Consider the following 24,551-nt stretch of genomic DNA (forward strand, 5'->3'; position numbering starts at 1 on the left):
AGCGACTTACAAAAGTGCATACAGTAAGTATAGCGACAGTACGGGGACAGGATGTGTACAGTTCCACAATGAGACAGTTCTCAGCTGAGAGCAAGGTCTGTTTGAGGACACAGTACTATCACATTTGTACAACTACAGTGTATAGGGCAACTAATACGATGCACCTTCAAACAGCAAACTTCCAACAACTTCAAACGGCGCAATGAGCGTCAGGGTAAAGGCGGCAACAAGAAACAAAAAAGCATTTAAAAAGCACAGCAATTTACGACAGCACTGATTGGGGGGGGGGCAGCAATTGTGTGCTGGGTCAGTCCAGGTAGAGTCTGAAGCGGTACGTCTGAAGGAATGGGGTGAAGGAGCTGTCCATAGCAGGACAAGGTTTTCAACCAGGACGTCAAGGCACACACATTATTACAGGCTATAATGTGATTAGCGAGATTTGACCCATATTGCACTACAGCAGACTGTCAAATAATTATCAAACAGATAAATCAGACAGGCAATCGTATAATTTATTGAAGTGCATCGGAGCAAGAACTTGTCTGACATAGTGCGGCATCATGAACAGCAATACTAAAATAAAATAAATAAAATAAAACAAAACATTACTCCATTAACCCTTTCACACGTACGGTCACACCAGTGTGATTTGCTGTTTAGCACGTATGCTAAACCAGTGCGATTACAACACATTGGAAAAATTCTAGCTAATTTTAGCTTTGAGGTAACAGCGATCTAATGTTGAAAAATATACCAAATGCTAACTGAAAACTATGAGAAGCTTAATAACGCTATTGAAAACATAACGAACCATGTAACGTGACATGCGCTACATAGCATAAAAATAATGTGCGAAATGGTTAATAGCGCAATAGAAAACATCAGTCTTTTCACAGAGTATAAAACACACCTATATAAAAATGCATCGGGTTCCTCAAAATTCCACGGCACACTTCACTTTGCCTCACGGCACACCAGTGTGCCGCGGCGCACCGGTTGAGAACCAGTGCTATATCTCATTCTCTTTCTCACTTGCCCTTCTTGGTCTACAGTTTCCCTTTTCTTTATTTTGCTCTTTTTCACTTGATCAACCCCTTACCCTTGTCTCCTTGCAGTTTGCATCTTCAGTCTGTGTCACCATCACCTTACTCTTATTTGCATGCTTGATTCATTAAATCATTATAGCCACACCACTTAAAGCAGTGTCACTTGAAGTGTCAGTTTATCATCTTGAAACATCCATTATAATATAAAATAAATGTATGCACAGCCATTTTGTCCAAACTCGGAACTAGTCCCGAGCATTATTCCTTACAACTTTTTTTATGAAACTTAAAAATGAGTTATCATATGCTAGACAAAGTAGGATCTCCAGATTGTTTTAAATACAGTTATTTTCACAGCTGTTAGAAGAAACTTCTAACAGAGCAACAGCTTGACCAATATAGTTTTAATTTCTGAGTAGGATGCAGTATCTATTAAATACTTAACAGTTTACAAATTCAGTGCCATTACATTTTTATTAATCTGAAGTCAAACATCTGAAACTTAAAGGTAAGGAATTGGAGAAGGTATTTTTATAGAATCAAGACAAACAAAATTCAAAAATTTAAATGAAATTTAATACTTTAAATGAATAGCTGTAAATCCTTTGCATGATTAGTCAAAAGAATATGCTTGTTTCAGCAGTAAGAAAAAAAAAAGTTCACCAGTCATGTTTATTATGTTGTCATTTGGCTTTACCTTGATGAAATATAATGGAAAGAGATCCTGGCCAATTTGTATTTGCCAAATGTTTGCATGCAGCACATCTGATGAAAAATAAGCAAAGACCAGGCCTGTTTATCCCACTTGCAATAGAAGGGTGTAACTGCCTTCCTTCAGGGGTACAGAGGCCATATTTCTGGAGTGCAGAGGAGCAATTTTATTGTTTGTTAATATCGCCTGAAGCTATGGTAGCACAGCATCATTTCTTTTGTTTTTGGCATACTTTTTGTTGGGGAATGGTGGCTTATTGGAAAGAAGAGGTTTCTTGCATCTTTAAGTTCCATTTCTGCTAACTTGGTTGTAGCAATAGAAATGTAGTTACAGTGCCAGTTAGAATGCCAGTTATAATGTCAATTGTGCAACTGTAGGAGTGCTTAAGCTGCCGTTTTATATAATTAAGATGAAGCAGAAGATGGATGTTGTTCGTTGTAGTGCAGCAAAAGGCTAAGAATAATACTTCAGCTCATCAAACTGTCAAATCTTCCCATTTTGATCCATCTGCTGTCTCTTCTCATGTGGAATCAGTGCCTTCTTTCTGTTCTGAAAACAATTAAACAAAGGCATCCCAAAAATCAACGATTTTCTTGCACATTTCACCATGATAAATATGAATGCTGTCTCTGTATTGAGTACTTAATTATTAAACAATTATACAGTGTATCGGTGTGGAGGATGCTGTCTTACATTCCCTGTACACAAATAATGGATCCAGCCGGATTATGCAAATACGAAAAGTATTCAAACCATGGCATATTTTCTTAAAAAAACCGTCTGACTATATTTTAGTGGTGCAGTTGGGTACAAAACCCCTTTGAACATCAATGCACCAAATGAAGGAACAGGCAGTATCAAATTTTGGCATTATGGAGATCTACAAAGCTGTCTTGGAAATGTCATGAAAACATCAATGCCAGAACTTACGTAAGGTCACAGGCTTCATGGAATAATTGATAGTATAATGAATGTATTATAAATTGGAGTGATTGACTGGGGTGCCAGTCACCCTTGGTCCTTGAAGTCCAGCATGTCTGCACCCCAGAATAGTTTCCTGCTCCTTGTTCCTTTTGTTTTTTTCCAAGGAGAGAGATGATTCTCTGCTGAAGACAAGAGCCACAAAAGTCCACAACAGTCTTCTCCACTTTTCACCTTATACCCATGCATAATGAAAGAACAAAGGGCACATAAAAGCAAAAAAGTACAAAGACTTCCACAATGCACTGTGGTCCATTCTAACATCCATTACGACATCTTAGTTGTTAGTATTTCTTTGAAATGGCCTAAGATGTTCTTGAATTTCCCTAGTGCAATCCAGCCTCTACAGTTGTTTAAGCAGTCTGTACATTGGGAAATGCAGATTGCAGTTTAGTCAGTGCATGGAGACATGCCCAAGGCTCTAAAAACATACATTTAGGAGTTGAGCAGAGGTCAGAACACCCCTGGGTACATCTTCAGAGATTCAGCTCTGCCTGTCTTAATACATAGTCCATCCCCTTTAATTGGTTTCCCTTGTTGCATGGACCAGCTGGAAACTAAAATATTCCCATTTATTGGGAAAGCATAACTAGAAGTTAACGTGTACAGGACAACTAATTCAGGTCCCCATTATTTTTGATTCTTAACATTGCTGGTTCATAGCAGTTCGGGGTAAATAGTGCATCTGTCTTTGTAGCCTAATTGGATTAGTATCAAGTTTTTCTTACAAATGTTCTCAATTTCCCCATGCCTTGCATTGAGCTGTGTCTATATACTTTTTGCTGTTCAGTTCTCACCACATGAGAAGCTATTTTAAAGTTGATTAATTAAGCTTTCCAAATTAGTAGTGCTACATTAATTAAGCAGATATATATTAGAAGCTGTATATTAATTGGTGATTAATTGATGTAAGGAATTGCCAGCAGCACAAACTTAATCTTCAAATGCATTCATCAGCAGCAGCATGCTTGACTTGTTTTTCTTCCATCATACAAAGCCTACGAGAGTGGGAAAACAATACAGCTTTTGTCAGAGGTAGAAAAATGAGAGTGATGCCAGTGGATTCTCAGAATGTTCCGATTGAGCTCGCTTGATTGCCTTTAATTTGTTTGTCGTAATACGTAGCTGAGAGACTGCTTTCTATTCGATTCGCCCCCATCTCGACATTGAGGTCCAGTGCTTCTTTAACAAAAGATGCCAGTTGTGTTTCTACGCTTTGTTTAATCAGTTTGCCAGAAAGGCATTGTGGTTTTGTGCCATATTTCTTGCTGCATGCCCTGTATGGTGTGATGGAGTGAACCTTTCCCCCACCCCTACATCAAAGGAAGGCTAGCTGAGGTTAGACTAAGGCTTCAGATGTTGAATGGTGAATCATTTAGTTTTCATTCCTAAACAGTTACTGTATGTAACAAATGTCATGAAATGGCTTCGTTTTTTTTCTAGAGGTATTATATAAACCTAGCTGAAGATATATAAATTGTTTCAGAGGAACACATTTAACATGGCAGAAATAAAATCAAACCATTGTGAAACAGCTTTGTGGCTCAGAAGAGATTTTTGGCTAAACTGAAGAGATTTGACAAGAACTCAGTGAATCTTCTGTGCACCGGAACACAAGTGATGATTTTAACGTGATGAGCAGTCTCAGGCAGAAGAGATAAGTACAAAATGGTCCCCTTCCCACACCTATTAAAGCTTAATGGAAATAAAACTCAAACAGATGTTACATTTTGCATCAATAGCTATCTAATTACAATTTCACTGATACAACAGCTCTTTATGATATAATTGTTAAATAAGTTTGACCAGAAAGCCACCAAAATGAAAAGTCTCTCAGCACCACTAAATGATTAAGGTTTTACATGCAGTCATAGCTACACATTTTCAGGTTTGAACCAATGAAAATAGGTCTGCTGTTTGGTCTGGCAGTTATGAACCATAGTGTGTGTGTGTGTGTGTGTGTGTGTGTGTGTGTCTGTGTGTGTGTGTTTGTAGTTATGAGATTCAGAGATGGTGATTATAACACATTAATACAGTAGATGGTAGACGACAGAATTTGCATAAGTACTGCTGGCATTCAGTGAGTACTGTCAATTTCCACTTTAATTGGTAGGAACAAAATTCAATTGAGGGAATGTAAATGCTGGCAGTAATAATAGCTTCCATTAATATCAAAGAGATTCCGGTAAATATTGGGGAAATGCCATTATTTTGGCTCAAAGTTAATGAAATGCCAGAATTTTGGCACAAACTTAATTGACTGCAAATGGAGACATTTGTTGGCTGGGTAAATGTCTAAACTGTTCTGATTCAATACATTGAAACTTTGTAGCAATTCTAAGACCATAATACATTAGTCAAAATTACCAAGCATTTAAACACAGTAATATGTTAAATGAAAATTTGAAAATTGAAACAATCAGGACACTGCTAACCACACATGACCAAGCATCAGTGGTAAACCTGGTGCTGAGATCACAAATGTGTACTTAGATTGGCATGTCTAGTATGTGAGATATGATCTAAAGCAGATACAAAACTATGGAAGGCTACAATGTATGATTTTCATTTATTCCTTCATTATAGAATTGTTTTGAAATTTAAAACATTACCGTCAGTGATTTGTCAAAAGGATGTATTTCAGCTAAAGTATTCAGTTGAAAGAAACGGGCACAGAGTAATTTTCCTTTGCAAGGTTGCTACACAACCGCCTTGAGGACTTTTACTTTGCTTCATATGACCTTTGCTCATTACTGTTACCTGATCAATTACCGCAGTTTGGTCAAAATCAGAAGTTATTTCAAAGGCATAAGATAGCATGTGGGAGAAACTGAGAATAGATGTGTCTGTTTCCTTTTACATTAAAAGGGGCATTATTCCTACACCTGAAAGAAAATATTTGATAAGGCCTTCAACATAGATTACTGTGTGAGACATAATGAAACACATTTCATATTTTTTGCCATAGAGGTCTAGCGTTTCCTCATTCTGTAGGGATTATATTTTATTGGTACATATTTTTTTTTATTCTGAAATCAGCACTTCTCATTATTTTTAGGTGTTAACATCTGCTGGAAGCAGCTTTTGTGATGTGCTCATAGACCAAAACAGGCACCATATGGGCAGTTGTCATTTGGTATCATAGTACCACATCTGTGCATTCTATGTGGTTAATTGAAATTGCTGAAAAATATTTTTTTCTCTTTCTTCATTTGACCAATGTACCACTACAACAGCTACTCTCAAACAGTTTAATCCTATGTGTATGAATTCACATATATTATGTATTCATTGGTTGTGTTTTCCATATCTTTCACATTCCTTATAGTTCAGTAGCAGAATTTTTCAGTACATTGTGATGTAACCTACAAAATGAATTTATTTTAATAAATACTACATGACAAAATTCTCATAGATCTTGCTGCTAATTGTCCTATAGGATGAGGTGCATGATATCTTAATGTACATGCGGGCCATGCTGAATTGTCATGAAATGAAAGGAAAGATGTAGATTTAGTACATTATCTTGTGTAAATCATTACTGAACATAACATTTTGGGCTAAAAATAATTTGTCACCACTTCGAAATGATAACACTCAATGAAACTACTTTACTCTCAATTAGAGAAAATGTGTGTGTTAATCATTCTGTTCTTGCCTTAAGTGATAATTTATTATTTTTGAAATATTCAGTACCTTTTGGGGGGCTTTGTTGGCAGAGCTCATTTTGTATGCTGAGAATTATTCAGAAGTAAATCAGTTCATGTCCATTATGAAGTTACAGATATGTGCATGCATATGCAAAACTACTGATATTATAATAAACACTGTGAAATATACTCAGACTTCTCTCTAGCACACTAATAAAATAGGAAACGCAACTTAAATTCACATTCAGGTTTTACATTCAGCAGTTTTTTTGCTGTCAGTGTGGGTCTGAGGTCCTGTAGAAATTTGGACTTTTTCTCAAATGTAGCTGTAATTCATAGTCTAAATCTGAATACTGCAAGTGTTATAGTGTAGGCACAAAGTTTCTATCCCTGAATTAGTTTTTGCATTGAGAACACACACACACACACACGTGTTTAAACTTGTTTGCTGAATGAGGGACACACACTGAGTGAAATAGCCCATGTCACTTAATTTTGTGGTGTTTGAAGCACAGGAGAACTTTTTTTTCTGCTGATACATCCAAAATGATTTTACTGTTGTTATAAATAGAGATTCTGACTTACATGATCATAGTTCAACAGCTTTCACAGCTGAATGCTGGCTTCTCATTAGAAGTGTTGTTCTACCTTCCAGTAGACTACTTTAAGCCCAACAGCTTTCCAGCAGGTTCTTTGATATGCTTTGCAAACCTGTTTGCGAACAAGTTTTGTTGACCCAGTTGAAGACATTAGGTCCTTTAGAAAAACAGTCCAGTTCACTGAAGTGACAGAGGAAGCAAATTCATCAAGACACACTTGAAGTGTTGTGCTTCAGTATATAACACTGGAAAGGAAGTAGCATAGCAGAAATGAGCTCATCCAGTGTGGTCCTAGCAGAAATGTAACCTTTGCAACCACAACACACAAATATTTCTCAATACAATTATTTATATTTGCATATGGTCATAGTATGTAACAACTGCATTTACTTAAAGTAACTTTGGATTTTGATAACTACAATGCTTTTATAGGGGAATAAATGGGGAATAAGCTGCCCTCTGTTGTATACTGTTTTGACTACGATGTTAAAAAAGGATAAAGCTTTTTTTTTTTTTTTTGCTCAGTTGTAGTATAGGATAAAGCTTTTTTTTGCTCAGTTGTAGTATAGTATAGTATTTTTTGAGGTGTTGATTTAATACTGGTTTGAATTTGACATCAGCTGAAAGATATGTGCTATTGTTGATTTTAATATTATGCACTTCTTTAATATTTTGCACTTTGGTGTTGCAGATATATTATGGTGTGTGTCCTCTTAAACTGATTAATGAACTTCACAGCAGTAATAAGTGTGTATAATTAACATGTTGTATCTGTCCCAAGGCAATACATTAGGCATTGTGGTTTAACCTTTTACTTGAAGGCATTGCTAAGTGCATAAATGTGCTGTGCTCCATTAGCAAGCTATTAAGAGTGTTGATTAGAAAATGCATGCCATACCCATGCACTTCTTTACAGATGAAATAAAATGTGTTATGGGTGAGAGAAGATTTGATTGTTGTTGGAGATACTTAGCTTGCTACTTAACTCAATTTGTTTAAAAGTCACTTCGAAGTTTGAAATTATTTCACGTGTGTATTTTTGTTTTTGTTGTTCTTGTGGGACATTAGGCTTTATTGTTGTTGTTCACAATATTATAACTTCACTTTGATAGCCGGTGATAAACCTCCAGTGTCTTAAGTTTCATATTAATAATGCATTTCCTTTTCAGAGACACTTCACCAAGAAATTACATACCTTATAGCTTTTAAATATTAAAACACGTCATCACCCACAGAAGCAGTTGAGGTAGAGTGCATTTGTCACAGGTATAGCACAAATTACAACAGTAGTGCTACATCTTGGACTGGAACCTGCAACCTTCTGGTTTCAAGTCATGGTCACTTAACCACTAAACAAGAGTGCTGCCCATATGTTGACAGGCAAAATCAGGGCACGGGTGACGCTCGGTGAGGACACATTTCTGTCCTGGGGCTGTCTGTCTCAGGGCTTCAATTGCTGAACCATCTAGATGACAGTTTCTGTGTGGTCATTTTTAATTGAGAAAGGGAACAGACGGATGGAACATAATTGGGAAATGGCCCATCCAAAGTGGCACTGTGCCATGTTCCCTTTTTAAAAAGAGGCCAAGCCTGAGACAGCCCAGAAGTGCATCTCTGGTATTTTGCCTCCACGATAGAACAGAGTTGTCCAGTGCTATTGCTCAGAAGGAGATTGTTATGATACTGTTACTCACTGGCAAAATGCCATTTTGCCCATCTGTCTTAGAACAGGGACTTCCATGTTTGTTTATCAGTAAGGAGATATGAAGGCACAGCATTCCTGGGGATACGCAGACATATACTAACATATACATAACATATACTATTCCTAGCAGGTCATGTGTCCATTATATGCACTGAACAATTCCACAAAACGACAAACAGCCATTTTGTAGAATCATTTACTTATTAGCAGGTATTTTTGTGCCCAGGATTCCATGACAAGAAAAAAAAAGTAGGCATTTTTTGTCAGTTGCCATAATTCTGAGGTTATGTCAAAGTGTTTTTTTTTTTTCTTCCTGGATTATTTTTCTAATCTCCCTTTCTTCCCTTTTAAACCAGGATAGGCTGTTGAATTATCCATTTGACATTCTGATGGTTACCCATTCGTAAGATTACCCTATTTGCAGAGTTTTCAGCTTTGAAATAACTCCTAATTATGGAATTATGCAGTATCTTCTTGGCAGAATACTAAAACATGTCCTGTATGCACACATATTCAAATGAGTTTAAAATTCCATATCATTTAAATACTCAGAAATAATAAATTTGTTTTTAAAGATGGCATCACCCTAGATGCTATCATCAAATGAAGAAAAAACATAAATAACAGTGCATACCCAGTTCAAATATTTGCAACAGCCAGAGGCAGTGTTTGTCAGTGATGTGCAATGTTAAGCACCAGAAAGATAAAAGCATGAGCTCTTCCTGGAGGCATTATTTCTGAATATAACTTGCTCTGGCCTGAATGCCAATGCCTGATTGAGGAGCTCTAGTCTGTGAGTTTTCTCTCAGTTAAATAGAGGCTGGCCCAGATTTAATACAACTGAAATATGCTCTGTCCTTATCATGTATCATAAATACAGAAAAGGTATGTGTATTATTATTTCTTTTTTCCTTCACAGTTTTTTTTTTTTTTATCATTGCAATCTCTAATCTCATACTACTCTATGAGAAATAAAGTTATAATAATAATAATAATAATAATAATAGTAATACTTGTCACTCAAAGTTCAGACACATAGCAGATCTAGGGATCTGAATCTAGGGATCTGTCCCCCTGGGGGGCAATGTGTCCTGCTGGCATTGTTCCCACTGGCCCTGCCCTCAGATCCATCCGAATCCAGAATGGTTTGTAACCGCATGCTCACAGTGGACCTTTTGTAGAACACAGGAAAGGGGGAAGCAGTATCTCCTGCCAGAAGGAAGGGTTCTGTTTGGGAGAACAGCAGGAATAGGTTTGCTCTGTGGGTGGGAGCCATAAATACAGTTACAGGGAGCTCCCTCGATGCCTGGCCCTGGTCCACCACCCACTGTTCAAATAATAATAAAAAGAAAGTGAGTCGGCGGAAATATACATTCAGGAGAGAGTCTATGCATAGGTGCTCACTCGCTTGGAAATTCGGTTCAGCTGTATCGACTCCTTTTAGTAAGGCAACTAATCCAATAAAGGGCAAACACACTTTACAAATTTACAGCTTTTATGCTTAGTACACATAATTGAGTATGGAACCTAATTAAATTGAGCATATGGCGTAATGTATTTTCTTGTGTTAAAAGATATTGCCATATTCAAATGAAGGTCATAGTCCATTTTCACTTGGATTCTTCAGTGTGTAAAAGAATGGACAGTTTGTGTTTACTTGACTAAAAATAAGTCATGAACATCTTGAAGAACTTATTTATATGCCTAAAACAGTAAGACTTTTTTTTTTCTTTTTTGACTCCTAGCATCATGAAAATGCCCTTAAGTGCTGCAAATGAATGTTGCAGGTCACAAAGACGAGTTTCAAGTTTACATTTTACAAGAAAAAAATGTTTTGGAGCTGCACAATGGTAGCAATTGTGAATATAGTCTACATTGGGCACGTTTTTTTATTTATTTATTTTAAAAATCCATTAGTTAGGGATATCATTACTTTCTTAGGGGCAGTTACTATTCAAACAGGAGACTAATGTCCCAGTGCATTCAGAGGAACGCTGCTGTTGGTGATGGTATCATTCAGATGAGAAGGTAAACAAAGGTTCTTATGTACTGATCATTAAAGTTCACATTGTGTTAGTTGCAAAGAGTGGGGGGTTCCCCAGTGCACTCGCCAAATTACCAATCAGCCTCTTAATAATCCCTAAGATTAACTGGCCAAATAATTCTTGTCCTCTCTTGTATTGTACATTTTTATTTTGAACATGATCTCCACTATTGCTGAGTTCCTCTTCCTGATTTAAATTAGGTTTATATGTTGCTGCATCTGTATATTGTAGTTCTTGGCAGTCATGAATGAATGGTTATCTTGAGTATATACAGACCTTCTTATAAATGATTAAAGTCTGTTCCTTGTAGTATGAGCTTCAGTCAAAATAAAAAAAAACAAAACAAATATGGTATTGCAAATATTGAACTTTTGATTCTGTATAAAAACCTCTATCTCAGCTTTTAGTTATCATGAGAATAAAGATAAGTCTTGTCTATCCATGAATGGGAACAGGAAATTGTTTCAATGATTTCATTTGTTCAGTAGTTTAGTGATTATAACATTGCAGTAATTATTACACAACCCATTATTTTGGGTTGATCACAAGGAAAAATTATGATATGAAGTGTAACTAGAACTCTTATAATAGTGATATAGTAATAACTGGAAAGAAGAAAAACTTGTGGGAAAATTTAAAGTTGTCTTAAAAAGCTTAGCATAGTAGTAGTTAGTAGTTTTAAGCTTTCCTTGAGAGATGGTCTGAATGTTCGGATCAGATTCTTACTGTTCTGTCTTTCTTAGTCAGTGGGAAATCTTTTGATGTAAAATGGTGAATATGACAATAAATATTTTTGATATTGACACGTAAAGCACAATTAATGCAGTCCCATACTAGCTGGTATTTGCTAAGTTTCGTAAGTGTAGCTAACTAGCTGTAGTAGGAGTTTCATAAAGAAAATCAGATAGAATAAGAAGACAAAATAGGAAGAACAGTTAGTTGGTTTGAAAAAGTCAACATACTGTATACACACAACAAATGTATAATTCTGTATTTCATTTCAGCTGTGTGCTACTTAGTACTGTAAGGATTCATATAGTATTGTATTACATGATTGTGATTGCAAGTCGTTTCTGGAGTGCATTTTAAACGCTAGCCTAATTAATCAGTAGTGTAGGTTTCCCCCTCTCAGCTGACTGCTAATCCGCTCCTTAACTGAGCAGGGCATTTATTCGCTGTGTCTGTGCTGAAGCGGCAGCCTTGTCTTTCAGGCTCATTGTAAAAAGACAAGTCTATCCATGGGAGTCCATCGAGGGAGGTTATTTGAGGAGGCCCTGTTGCATCACCATCCCATATTGTGATTGTTAATTAACTGTGTACATCTAGTTCCACTCATTATATGTGGAAGTTTAAGCTCAGGGCATGTATTGGTATCGTGCTAAAATAGGCCTAAGTAATAATTATAGAAAAAAATGCAAGCACTGTACTTCATTATGACCTCAGTACCTTGAATGATTAGATGTCCCAGAAACACATTTAATGTTGTACTCACACTCCTCATGACTACATCCATGCTTGATGTTCCATCGATGACAGGAAGATCATTTTGGGCTGATGAAAGGGTCAGAAGTCCAGTGCTAGAGTAAATGTTGTCTAAGATGCTCTCCTTTTGCTCATGTTTAAAACTGACCTTTCAATACATATCCATGACTGTGACATGGCTCGTCTGGCAACCGTGCACAGTACAGGCTTCGGTGCCTTCTAAATAACACTTGTAGAATTTCATGAATACAGGGACTGGTGTCTTCTTCAGCAGTTTCCAGTTTGTCACCTCTTTATCCGGGTAAATTAAGATAAGGAGTACGTTTAATTAAACTGTCATGTCAATACCTTGAGGGATTGCAGGCCTCAGGTAATGTGGATTTAATTGGAAAACTATCATCCTGCAACATACTTGGCTATCTTTACCTGTTATAATGTGGATCCGAGTGAGCCCCAAATCCTGGCGCTCTAAAGATACACAAAGAAGAAGAAATCCTTTTCTGATGGTTGGATACGCTGAATTTGTCTGTCACAGGTCATTACGAGGACTTAGTGATGTCCTTTATTAAAAACCATATTGCACTTGTGCTTTAAGCTCACATATCTGTGAAGAAACAAAATGAGAGACACTTTGAAGTGTTCCTGAACCTTCCGCTCATTTTGGCAGCCCTCTTTAGTCCTTCTAAGATTCATTATTATGGGATCAGAGCAGCCAGTTAGCAAATGTGTGTGGAGCCCCATATCTGTAAATAACAGCGGAGATTAACGATGATTGGAGAGAGAGCGGTGATTTTTTTTTTTTTTTTAACATTGACACGCATTTTTTTTTCTGCCTACCACAATAGTAGAGCTTCTAGCTCACTCACTGCAATTAACATTTGCTGATATTCCAGAAAGAAAAGCCCACATCTACCCACAGGTATATATTACACACAATTAAACTCAGTGAACTTCCAGAGCATCCTACAAAAAGAGTCTTTGTTTATAAATGGATTGTGGAAGCATGTCACATGCTTAGGGGAGCTCGGCGCACATGGCGCCCGTTTGTTTCCGCGGGAACCTTGAAAGCTGCCCATCCATCTGTCCCAAATGTGCTTAGAGATCCTTTTGATTACCAAAAGCACAAATCAGCAAGACATGTAAGCCCCTCACCCGTCTATATTTCCCTCAGAAGTGGAAATGCGCACCCTGAGGAGGATCCAGGGGATAATCTACTGGAGATATTGGGATAATAACTCTTCAGCCTCTTCAGCGTGATGACATAGCACACACACACACACACAAAAATCTGCGCCGTGACGCGACAAGGACAACGGCAAACAATAAAGGAGGCTTCTCGCCTCATAATTTTCTCAAATAAAAGAATGATTGAGTGTCTTGCCGATTGATGTCACCCGTGGTGGTTGGAATGCACACCCAGAGGAGGATAATGTAGTCGAGATATTCTAGCACCTCCTCCAATAACAGTGGTGAGCTCATACCCACTTATGTGTAACGCAACAAGGACCATGCAGAACAATTAAGGAAATAACAGATGTTTTTTCTCCCTAATAATCCTTTTATTGAAGACATTGATCATTTCCATTTCAACTGAGATGTGTATTTTAAAGTGTTGTACTACAAGACTGTTTTTTTGCCTTTTCTCTTTAAAGAGAAAGTCCACCAGCCAAGAAGATTGTTTTGTTTTTCTTACCTCAAAAACAGTTGGTGTAAAGTCTTTCATCTGTCAAATGCAGCATTATTGGCTAGAACCAAAGTATGGTGCCATAGGCCTATTTTGAAGACACACCCTCCTCTTGGCTACTTTTTGTGGGCAATGAGATTTTATGTTCTACCATGGTAAAACTCTAAAGGCCTCCGCCATTTTTGGGTGAAAATGACTTTATTTGTAATCCATGCATCACAATTATGTCAAAAATGTTGTCTCTGTAGGTACCAAGACAGCACTGAGCAATACAAAAAAAGAAAAAAAAAACAGTATTCTACTGATGACCTCAACATCTGAACTAGTTCCCAGTTCCCAGTTCATTGCCTAAACCATGTATTCAAAGTCATTGTAATAGTGCTCTTTATTGTCCAGTAATGTCATGTTAGTTACATGTTGGCATGTTTACAGACAGAAGGCAAACATGCAGTATTAGATTGGTAATTTTGGCAGGGTTCCAAGAGATATAATATTATGAAGGAATTAACCAGATAATGAACTGTAAGCTCCATTATAAGTCCATTGTTAACCTTGTATGGTTTAGTATGTTTGTATTTAACAGGGATTTAAAGTTACATACAGAACAAGAGAACAATCATGGATTGCAGTGCTGTCCCAAGGGTTGCGAACACCGTGTCATTAATCCCAGTCTAATAGTTTTAAGGGAGGCCATCTGGGGTTATCCTGTCTGACTGCTGATGCCTCCTCCTCCTCCATTTCGGCTTCGCGTGGGCAGAAAGGTTTTCATGCTGTGTTGTGCAGGAGGAGGTTGCATGTAATCTGGGGTTGTTTACAATACAGGTGTTTTGTCGCCTCGTAGGTCTGTAATTTAATGTAATTGGGCTCATCTCATCCCATTGTTAATCCTGCCAGAATTTACACATCTTTCACCCTAATCTGGTGCTGTAATGCAATTTATTTTTTTAATTCAATCTATGATTATAGTTTTTCCTCCACTTTATTTTATTTTCTTTCTTGTGACAGATTCCTCCTTAACCCATCTTCATCTGGGGGGACAACATCTTATTAAGTCTAGCAAACTGTGTTTTGACTGTTAATTTGAACACACTTTTGAACAATAGTAAGACGTCTGCTTTTAAGGTGCAGTGGCAGTATGCTTCGTGAGAAATGAAATGTTAATAATAAGGTAGTATGTAGATGACAATGCTGTGTTTTTTTGTGAGATGCAGAAATGAAAACATGTCTTTCCTCAGAGCAGAAAATATAGCCATTGTATAATATTAAATGAAATTTCATAGATTAAGCAAATTAACTACAGACTCATATTCCATAAGGTTCAGTTCAATGATTAAAACTCTGAATACAGGAAATTTGGAAACAGACGAGACGTCTATATCGCAAGCCCAATTCATCTGACATTGCGCAGAATGCAATCTCACTGCGTTGTGTGTCAGTACCTCTCCATATTGTCATTTTAAGCGTAATTAAATGTTTCTTCCGGGCTTTTGGGTCCAGCTTTCTGAGCTTTCATCAGATGTGGCATTAAGGCATAAGAAGCCTCAGCGATAGGAGGGGGTTTATCATCTATTTGCTGAAGCATCCTGCTGCGGTTGCCAAGGCGATGGTGTTGGCACTATTATACCCGGCGTTCGTGTTTACAGTCAGATCACATGGAAGCGGGGAATTAGGGCTCACAGTTGAATCTGGCGCTGCTGGGCCGCTGTGAGAAACAGAATCTCTGGATAACACATCAGTCTCTGTGAATAGATGAAAAAAAAGCATCCGCGTATAAGATGGCAGTACATGTTAAAGCATGTACAGCCTCACATGAATACTGTGTAAAATAAGCAGAGTGATATCCTAATACTTATTGATTACTCTTTTTTTCATGGTAAGAAGTAGACACGAAAATGCCAAATTGTGAAAATAAACAACCATACAGCTTGGCTCAACGACACTAACTACATCTAGCTCTGCAAGGACCCTGGGGGTAGTGTTTGATAACCAGCTAAACTTTAAGGACCACATTGCGACAACAGCCAGGTCATACAGATTTGCACTGTACAACAGGCTCTACCTGTATGAGTATGTTGCACAGTTCCTTGTCCAAGTTCTTGTCATCTCAAGACTGGACTACTGCAATGCTCTCTTGGCCGGCCTTACTGCATGCATCATTAAGCCTCTGCAGCTGATACAAAATGCGGCTGCGCATCTGGTTTCCAACCAGCCGAAGAGGGCCCACGTTAAACCTCTCTTCGTCTTGCTCCACTAGCTCCCTGTAGCTGCCCCCATCAGGTACAAGGCCTTGTTGCTTGCTTTCAGAACAGCCAACAAAGCCGCACTTACCTACCTGAACGGTCTACTACAAGTGTATGTTCCCTCCCCACCATTACGATCTGCTAGCAAACGGCATCTGATGGTCCCATCACATCGCAGCAGAGAATCACTATCCAGAACTGTCTCTGCCGTTGTCCCTCAATGGTGGAATTACCTTCTACACTTCTGCCTAATCCATTTTATAGTCTGTTCTGCCGAATCACTCACTGTTTTTAAGAAACATCTGAAGACACAGCTCTTCCGTGCTCACCAGATCACCTGAATTGCTACCACTTAAAGCAATTTCTTATGCCCTAAACTCTGTTTTCCTTTAATGCACCTGTGTTTCTACCAAGTAGCTTGTACTTGAAACTTGCAGCACTTCTAATATCATGACTCCGTGGCTTGTGTTGTACTCTGGCTCACTTGTAAGTCGCATTGGATAAGAGTATCTGCCAAATGACTAAATGTAAATGTATGAATAAATGTCCTGCTTTTCAAGTTAAGCCCAAATTGCATCACAGTGCAAGCCTAAGGTCAGCAAAACCACAAAAAGAAGCAAAATTTAGTTCTCATAAGAAATGGTCCGTTAGTAAAAATGTTCACAGTTGTGAATGATTGTTGATTATTCAAATAAACCATTTAAACTCTAACATTTCAAATGGCGAATAAGATTTGTGAAATTTAAATTGTTCAATTTAAGGTGAGCCTCAGATATACAATACTTGTGTGCAGAGTTCCACAATTTTGATCTTTACAAAAGTAGTCTCTTCACGTCTTTGCCAGGTAACTCTTAGAATGTTAAGTAGGCTAGATTTATAAGATCCAAGAGCTTGTTGGTCTTCTGTTCATAAGTGAAACATTTGTAAGGCAGCAGGTTTAAAGCAGACTGGCTGAAGGTAAATGTATTCCAGTGCTGCTCCTGCAACACAGTGTAGCCGCTCTGGGACATGGAGTGCTTTGTTACGCTGCAAAACTCACAGTGAGTTTACAGTGTTGTAACCCTCCCGGCTGACAGGATATTTGTGTAATTCTTCCAACAGTACTGAACAGTAATTCTGAAACTAGTTAATTGTTGCTTTAAAGTGAAAATCAATGCTATTGACTAAAGGAATGTGTTTTAAGAATTTCTCCACCAGCATACCCTCCAGAAGCCTGTCATGAGTAGCAGATAATGAGGGGAAGGCTTTGGTTTTAATGCAAGTTGCTTGCTCAAACAACATGGGTCTGAAAGTCATACAAACAGCAAAAGACATAATATATTACTTGCACAACATTTTAGAAACATTGGCTGCATTTTAGAAAAATTGGCTGCATTTATATCCAGTTGAAAAATAGCAGATGAAACATTGAATGCCATATTTATTTTATAATTTAATCTCCCTCAAAGGAGGAACACAAAAGAGGAATGAATCATTTCTCAGGATAAATGACTGAAGTTGATTGAACATGAGAAAATGGAGCATTGCTACGATACCTCAAAGGCGACCTGTCTGATTCAATGATTTAAAAAAAAGTTATTCTTTATATGACAGTAAGTGTACAGCAACTTAATACAACCTGCTTAAAGCTTGCAATACACCTTCATTACCATGTCATTATGACTTTTCAAAGCTGATGTTTTGCTTACTTTTTGCCTTGTTCACTGATGTTGGCTGTGTATGTATGGTATATATGTATGATATTAGAACCATAAGACCTACCATAACGATGTAGGTCTAGTTTTAAAAAAGTGTCTGATTCTCATACAAAATGTGGTAAGCTCTTCCATAATAGAGGAGCTTCCTGTAGAAGAGCACCAGATTTTTGTTTTGTTTTGTTTTGTGTTCTGGAACCTGAAACCCAGCAGTAGTTTGAAATCAATCTGATATTTTACTGGTACCCAGTGAAGTGATGCTAGAACTGGTGTAATGTTTTTTTTTTTTTTCATTCTTGTCAGGACTCCAGCTGCAGAAGTTCGAATAGGAGCAAAGTGGCATTGGAGTATCCTGATAAAAGGGGATTTTTGTAACTTCATGCATATGTAATAAATGCACAGACTACTTTTCTGCATCGTCTGGAGAGCAGAGACCTTAAAAATGACAGTTTTGAAATATTTTTGAATGACTTTTAAAAGAGCAATCCAGGTAAATTGTAACCTCAAGGTCTTAAATAAGTACATTCAAGGTGGCTGAGTGACAATGTAAGTAGAGTGCAACAAATTTGCCTCAGTGGTACAAGAATTTTTGGGCCTTTTCAAGGGTACAATTCCTGTGTTTAGAATCAAGAGGTTTGATGATGGAAGTGACTGCTTGTATTTTCTCACCGAGAGATTTTAGGTGCTAGTTGTAGTCTGATACAGGTAATAATTACCAAAGAATGCTGTAACCAAGTGTTTTTGATTAACTCTTGCAAGAAAAGAATAATTTGAAGAAGAATCACCAAACACAGCAAATACAAAGGGCTTGCCTGAAGTTTACAGTTAACCCAATCAGGGTGGAAATCTAATATGTTCTTTTAAAAATTGCTCCTATCAACTGAAAATACGCTCCTGACCAGCTCTCAGATGGATGCCTTACAGATATCAAATTATGCAATTTCAAATTGTTTAAATTAAAAAAGATCATATTCATGTGTTTGCATGAAGCAGCAAACCCAACAGGGAAAAAAAAAACTGTTGCCCGTCCAGCCCTCAACCCATGCTCTGGTTTAACATACTCTGCACTGTAACAGGAGAGGGGCTGCGGAGCAAATAGGTGAAAGCATAAATGGTACATGAGGTGGGAATTGAGAATTTCTTAAATGTTCCTCATGTGATCTGGTACAGCATACAGCATACGTGGCATGGCAAGGTATAGGTAATCATGCATGAAGGGTACAATTTGTGCCGTGTAAGTATACATTAAAAACATACCAATGCCCATAAAATTTTTGTTAACATGACTAAAGGAATAGGTATTCTGATGGCTAGATGTTTTTACCATTAAATACGGAATCATTCCTGACACTTGGCTTACCTTACTGACATACACAATTTAATGAGATGGGCTCACCTTCGGATTTGATTCTCAGAAAAGGAGAGGCTGAGGAAAAACAAATGAGGAAGAGGAGACAAATGGAGTCCTCACTGCTCATGCAGACAAATCTAAATCCAAATATTTATCAATCAGTTAACGTTAGGTGGCTGCCATGCGTGAGCGCTGGGGCCGCCTGTCCCATCATGGTTTGGGGAGTGTTTATTCAGATCATGATCTGAGCTCCCCCCCAGGTGAGCAGGTGCAGAGGCAGTCCGTCACAGATGCTCAGGGCTTGATCCAGCTGCCGCAGGGAACTCTGCCCCCTTGCCACTCGCCCTGGCTGCAAGGACACAGGTGTGAGCTGCTTTGTGGGCCTTGACGCTCAGCTACCACTTCCTCCAGTCCGAGGGTATTAATCATAACGCTGAGCAGTTAAGTCAAGATGGACAACGATGCAAGATAGGAGGTCAGTGTCTGGGGTGAGGGTGACTTTTAGGCATTCGGCTTGTCCTCCGTTCTGACTTCTGTTATGATGTGAAGGAAATAGCTGAGAGCATGAGCATGTTGGCACTGTGAATGAAACGCGGACAGTATTGGGAACAGAATGTTAGGAGCATTGAGAAAAGAATGCCAGGATTCTTGAGAAAGGAACAATCCACCCTTTTGTTAATTTGTCCTGCAGCCACATTGCAATCAAAACCAAGGGGGAAATCCTTGTATCACTCTGAGGGAGGAGGATAGTCAAAGAAATAGGAAAGCTAACACTGTACTTTACCGGGCTTTGTGTTGCCTGTGTGCTGATGTTGTTTGTAATCTCGGCATCATAATTCTATTCCTCCTGACATTTCACAAATAGGCCGCTCTGAGAGAATCGTCCCTCCTTGTTCGCTCAATGGAAGAAGTCGAATGAACACAGGGCGTTGTGGGCTAGACAGCTCAGAAGCCTGGGTATTGCCTGCTGCACATATATTTTGCTGCAGAGACATGGGGTGAAAAATGAGATGCTAATAAAAGATCTGGCAGGATCTGTTAATGCCTCTGTCTGTGCATTAGGTGTTCACAAGGGATTTGGGTTCTTTACAGTAGCTGGCAAAGCGCAATATATGAAACCACAGGTGGCCCTTGTTTCCCAGCTTCCTCTGAACACATAATTACATATAGAGCTTTGGTTTAGAGTCCACTGAAGTGTGCTAAATGGACATCTTGGAAATATAAATCATTAGGAGACATTCAAAAACCATTCAGAATAAGATGAGATCAGTAAAATCTGTCTTCAAGTTTTTTCTGTCTTCCCCAGAGGTCATGCTAAACATATGTGTATTAATCTGATACTTAATGCACCTTAATGGATCGTAGTAATACTTCTTTATACTTAGTTACTTTTATAAACGATTGCTTTGTTGTAATGAATGAGCTGATATAAGGCCTCGCTGTCATACATATCATCATGTACATAATTTCCTATCAAGCAGAGTTCTCTCCCTGGCCCAGGGGGTGATGCCAATGGTGTTGCATGTGGTGATGTAACACATGCCCAATGGTCAATATGAAGGTTATATTTCAAGTTGACAGAATTTTGGTAACATTGGCATTAGTATGCTATTACCTTTAGTATGGTAAAATACTAATATTCCTCTGTGGTTTTGGTTTCTTTCAAAGCCTTTAATGTGATGTGGTGTACTGGCCTTATATTCCACTGGAACAGAAACATTTAAAAGTACTTGCTTGAATGTGGACCTGAATTTATTATTTAGACATTGATATGTGTTCACTGTAGACAACCAGTTTTAAAATGGCAGAGGAAAAACATGGCAATTTCACAGGTTTCAAGCAACATCAAACTCCACCATCAAATGGATAGTGCTTTGTGTAAACCAGGACAGAGTTCTTTAGCCAGTCATCAGTGTCAAGAGAGGAGAAGAGATTGAAAATCTTTCTCTTTAAATTGTAATGAAAATAGATGCAAATCCAAGCAGCCAGAGGCCATGTTTCATGCAGTTTCATAAACAAAATTTGCCCACAAAAGATGCGATATGGTCTGTTTCATACCACAAAAAAAAGATTCTAAAAAGACCAGAGAGGGGGTGTTGTTACATTGCATAGGCAAACAAACAGGAATGCATGATTTATGGACAACCGTTGAAAAAAAAATGATAAAAGGGTGATGCTTTACAAAAAATTGGAGGCCTTTCTGCCAAGCAGTGAATCCCGTAGCTGCCGATAGCAGTGTTTTCAATCACTTCATCTGCAATCTGACAACAGGAAGTCATGTTGAGTCAGGTTCTGCTTTGTGACTACCACAAACCATGAAAGCTTCCAAATCCACCCATGTACTGTATTATAGGTCTGTTTGAGAAACGTGTTGCATTGACATTTTTTTCCCCCAGTTGTTTATAAGCATTCATAAGCATTCATGTGACGCACATGAAGCGATACTGATCTCCCCAAAACAAGAATATGAAGCACTTTGGTGCGAAGCACAGATTATGGGTTGATAGCACTGTGACTTGTAAGGATGTCCAGAGATCCTGGAATTTAAAACAATGAAAGCAAACCGATTAAGGGGAAAGTAATTTTGTGTTTAGCACTGTAAGTGGGAAAAGTGCAAATAGATGGCACAGAACTGTATGTAAATGATGACAATAGACTATAATTAATGTTTTTCATTGAAAACTACAACAAATAGGATAAGAATACAGGATAAGAATTTTTTCTAATGATCTCTTTCACCTTAATGAAACATATTGTCTAATTGGGGAAATGTATTGATTTTTCCACTGTGGATTTAGCGTCTACCATTGTTTGAAGCCCACAGACTATATTTATATAGTTCATCATAATATTCTTTGATTCAAAATTAAAAAAAAAATGTTTTATACCATGGAAAATTATTTCTGTTTGGAAACTACTAGGAACTGGTGCTCATCGGGTATGCGACTATTTTGGCACATGCTGTGCAATGTTCTATCTAACTCGCTGTGGTGGCAGTTACAAGTGGCAATGGTTGCAATGTTTTGTCACTTAACTGTACTTTTAATGAAAAAAAAACACACACACACACACACACACACACACACACACACGTACGCACAGAAAGAAGCCAATTTGGAAGTGTGTAGAGGAAATTCTTTCATATGTGTATTTATGCGTGTGTATTCATCTCTGTTAATACTCAGCTGACTCACTAAAGTGTTATTTCTCAAATTATATTCTACCTGAGCACGTTGATGATTTATATTCACAAGACAGCAGCTGCTTGGACTTTTTATTGTGCTTCAAATATTTGTTCTATTTTTTGTGTGCTAGACCATTTGACACAACATCAAAACATTATCCAGGATGTCTGAATTGAGATGAAAGGGAAGCAGACACAGAAATGCACAAGGCATTTGGCAATAATATATAGCTTGTCTGGCCTTTGAAGCTTTCCCAAAGCAGTGACATAAATTTGTGATAACAGTGCACCGTTTTTGCCAAATTGAACTGTTTTTTTAAATTTTTTATTTATTTTTTATTTGTTTATTCAGTTCAGAATGGAATCACATCTCCCTGTAAACACAGCCATTCCCTTGATCATAGTCATGGAAAATACAAATCTGCCAGCTGGTATCCCCTATTCCCTTGAAATTGTGCTTTCATCCTTTATGTAATTATTCTGTTTTTCTTTTTGTTCTTTTATGATCTTTGTGTGTCCATGCATGTGTAATTAGAAGACACAGTGGGGTCCTACAAACTGTGTAACACAATACAGAGGACCTTTGCGGTTTGACAACTTATGAAGTCAATGGGAAAAAAAAAATAGCTGATTTGTTTTCTCCTTCTTTCCTTAGAACAAGAAGAGTGTGTTAATTGCACAGACGAATGCCGAGTGCTAGGACATTCCGACAGGTGCTGGATGCCCCAGTTCGCAGGAGGAAACCAGGCAGAAGGTATAGACTACCGTACCAATGTTTTCGTACCAGCAGGGATGGAGGCCATGGTGGAGACAGAGGCTTATGAGACAATTAACCCCAATGGGAAAAAGACTTTCTGTACTTTCGGGAAGGAAAGGCGGGACCACGCCATCTTGGTAGCCAATGTCAAACCTTACTTAAAAACCAAACGCGCTCTGAGCCCCCTGCTGCAGGAGGTTCCCTCAGCATCCAGCAGCCCCACCAAAATGTGCATGTCCCCCAGCAAAGGACCCTCCGAGGGGGCCGAGGGCAAATCGACAAGCAGCCATTATGGATCTCCTGACGGCCAGTGTCTTTCACCAAATAAACAGCTGAAAGAGTCCCCCTACCTGACGCCCAACCCCGTGGCCAAGGCTCTGACGGATGTCCAATCACGGCTTACCCAGGACCACGACTGCGAGATTAGCTATGGGCTGGAACCGATGGACCAGGGCAACCGTGAGCTTCAAAGGGAGGGCGTGGAGGCCAATCGAGTGATTAGGGATATTGACAAGCTTTTGCAGGACTGCCGGGGGAGCGAAGCCACAGCAATCAGGAAGTAAAGCCAGCAAACTAACACAAACACATGTGCCAGGGATCAAAACCCAGCTAAAGGAACAAAGTATGATCAAAAAAAACAACAATGCTGTCAGACATTCGGATTCTTTGAGAACTGCAGAAAATGCTGCCTCTGACTTCTTGTAAGCATCTCAAGTGCCCACCAGCTCACAACTGTATCACTACACTCTGTTCCTCAGCAGGAACCTGCAAAGATGGAGAGGGTGTGGGAACACCCATGATGAGAGGAAAAGTGATATATTATGACAATCGGTGTATTATGACAAGTGGATGCATTCCTGATCCATGCTGTCTGACTAAAGGGAGGTTAACATGTAAATTTTATGATTTGTGGTTATAGGTGTTAAAAGTGCAAAAAAGGTATCTTAAATCTGAAGGGTGGGATAGGGATTATACAAAAAATATAATTGTTCACACCTACCATAAATACTCATATTTAAACTGTGTCCCCTTCTATTTGTCTGACACATGGAACATTCCAGATGGGTGATGTAGAAAAATACAGCTTGTTCATTGTGGAAGAACCTCTTTCTTCATTCCCCATCCCACAGTAATATCCACTTGCTCAACCAGACCCTATGGCAATCACACTCCTGTTCATTAGGGATGTTTTTTTTTTCAACTACTGTGAAAATATATATGTACATATATACATATATACATATTAAAAATGTCCCGGTATCAACAAAAATATTTATACACTTTGTAAAAAATATTAAACTAAAAATGGAAAAAGTACTAAATTGCTGAAGTGCAGTTAATTGTGAAATATTTCTTAATAAACTGCCCCCAAATTATATATATATATATATATATATATATATATATATATATATATATAT

The 24,551-nt window shown here is 38.2% G+C and overlaps 1 protein-coding gene across 5 annotated transcripts in view; it reads left to right on the plus strand.

The window, feature by feature from the left end:
* Positions 1-24,010, plus strand: part of LOC118789497 (protocadherin-17-like) — a 44,959-nt gene extending 20,949 nt beyond the window's left edge. For all 5 annotated transcript variants that reach the window (XM_036545953.1, XM_036545954.1, XM_036545955.1 and 2 more), the window contains exon 5: positions 23,029-24,010. In XM_036545953.1, coding sequence (XP_036401846.1) covers positions 23,029-23,693 — 665 coding nt within the window. In that variant the 3' untranslated portion in view covers positions 23,694-24,010. The remainder of the gene's footprint in view (positions 1-23,028) is intronic.
* Positions 24,011-24,551: the final 541 nt, after the last annotated feature.

This window comes from Megalops cyprinoides, chromosome 14 (genome assembly GCF_013368585.1).
Source record: "Megalops cyprinoides isolate fMegCyp1 chromosome 14, fMegCyp1.pri, whole genome shotgun sequence".
NCBI lineage: Eukaryota > Metazoa > Chordata > Actinopteri > Elopiformes > Megalopidae > Megalops > Megalops cyprinoides.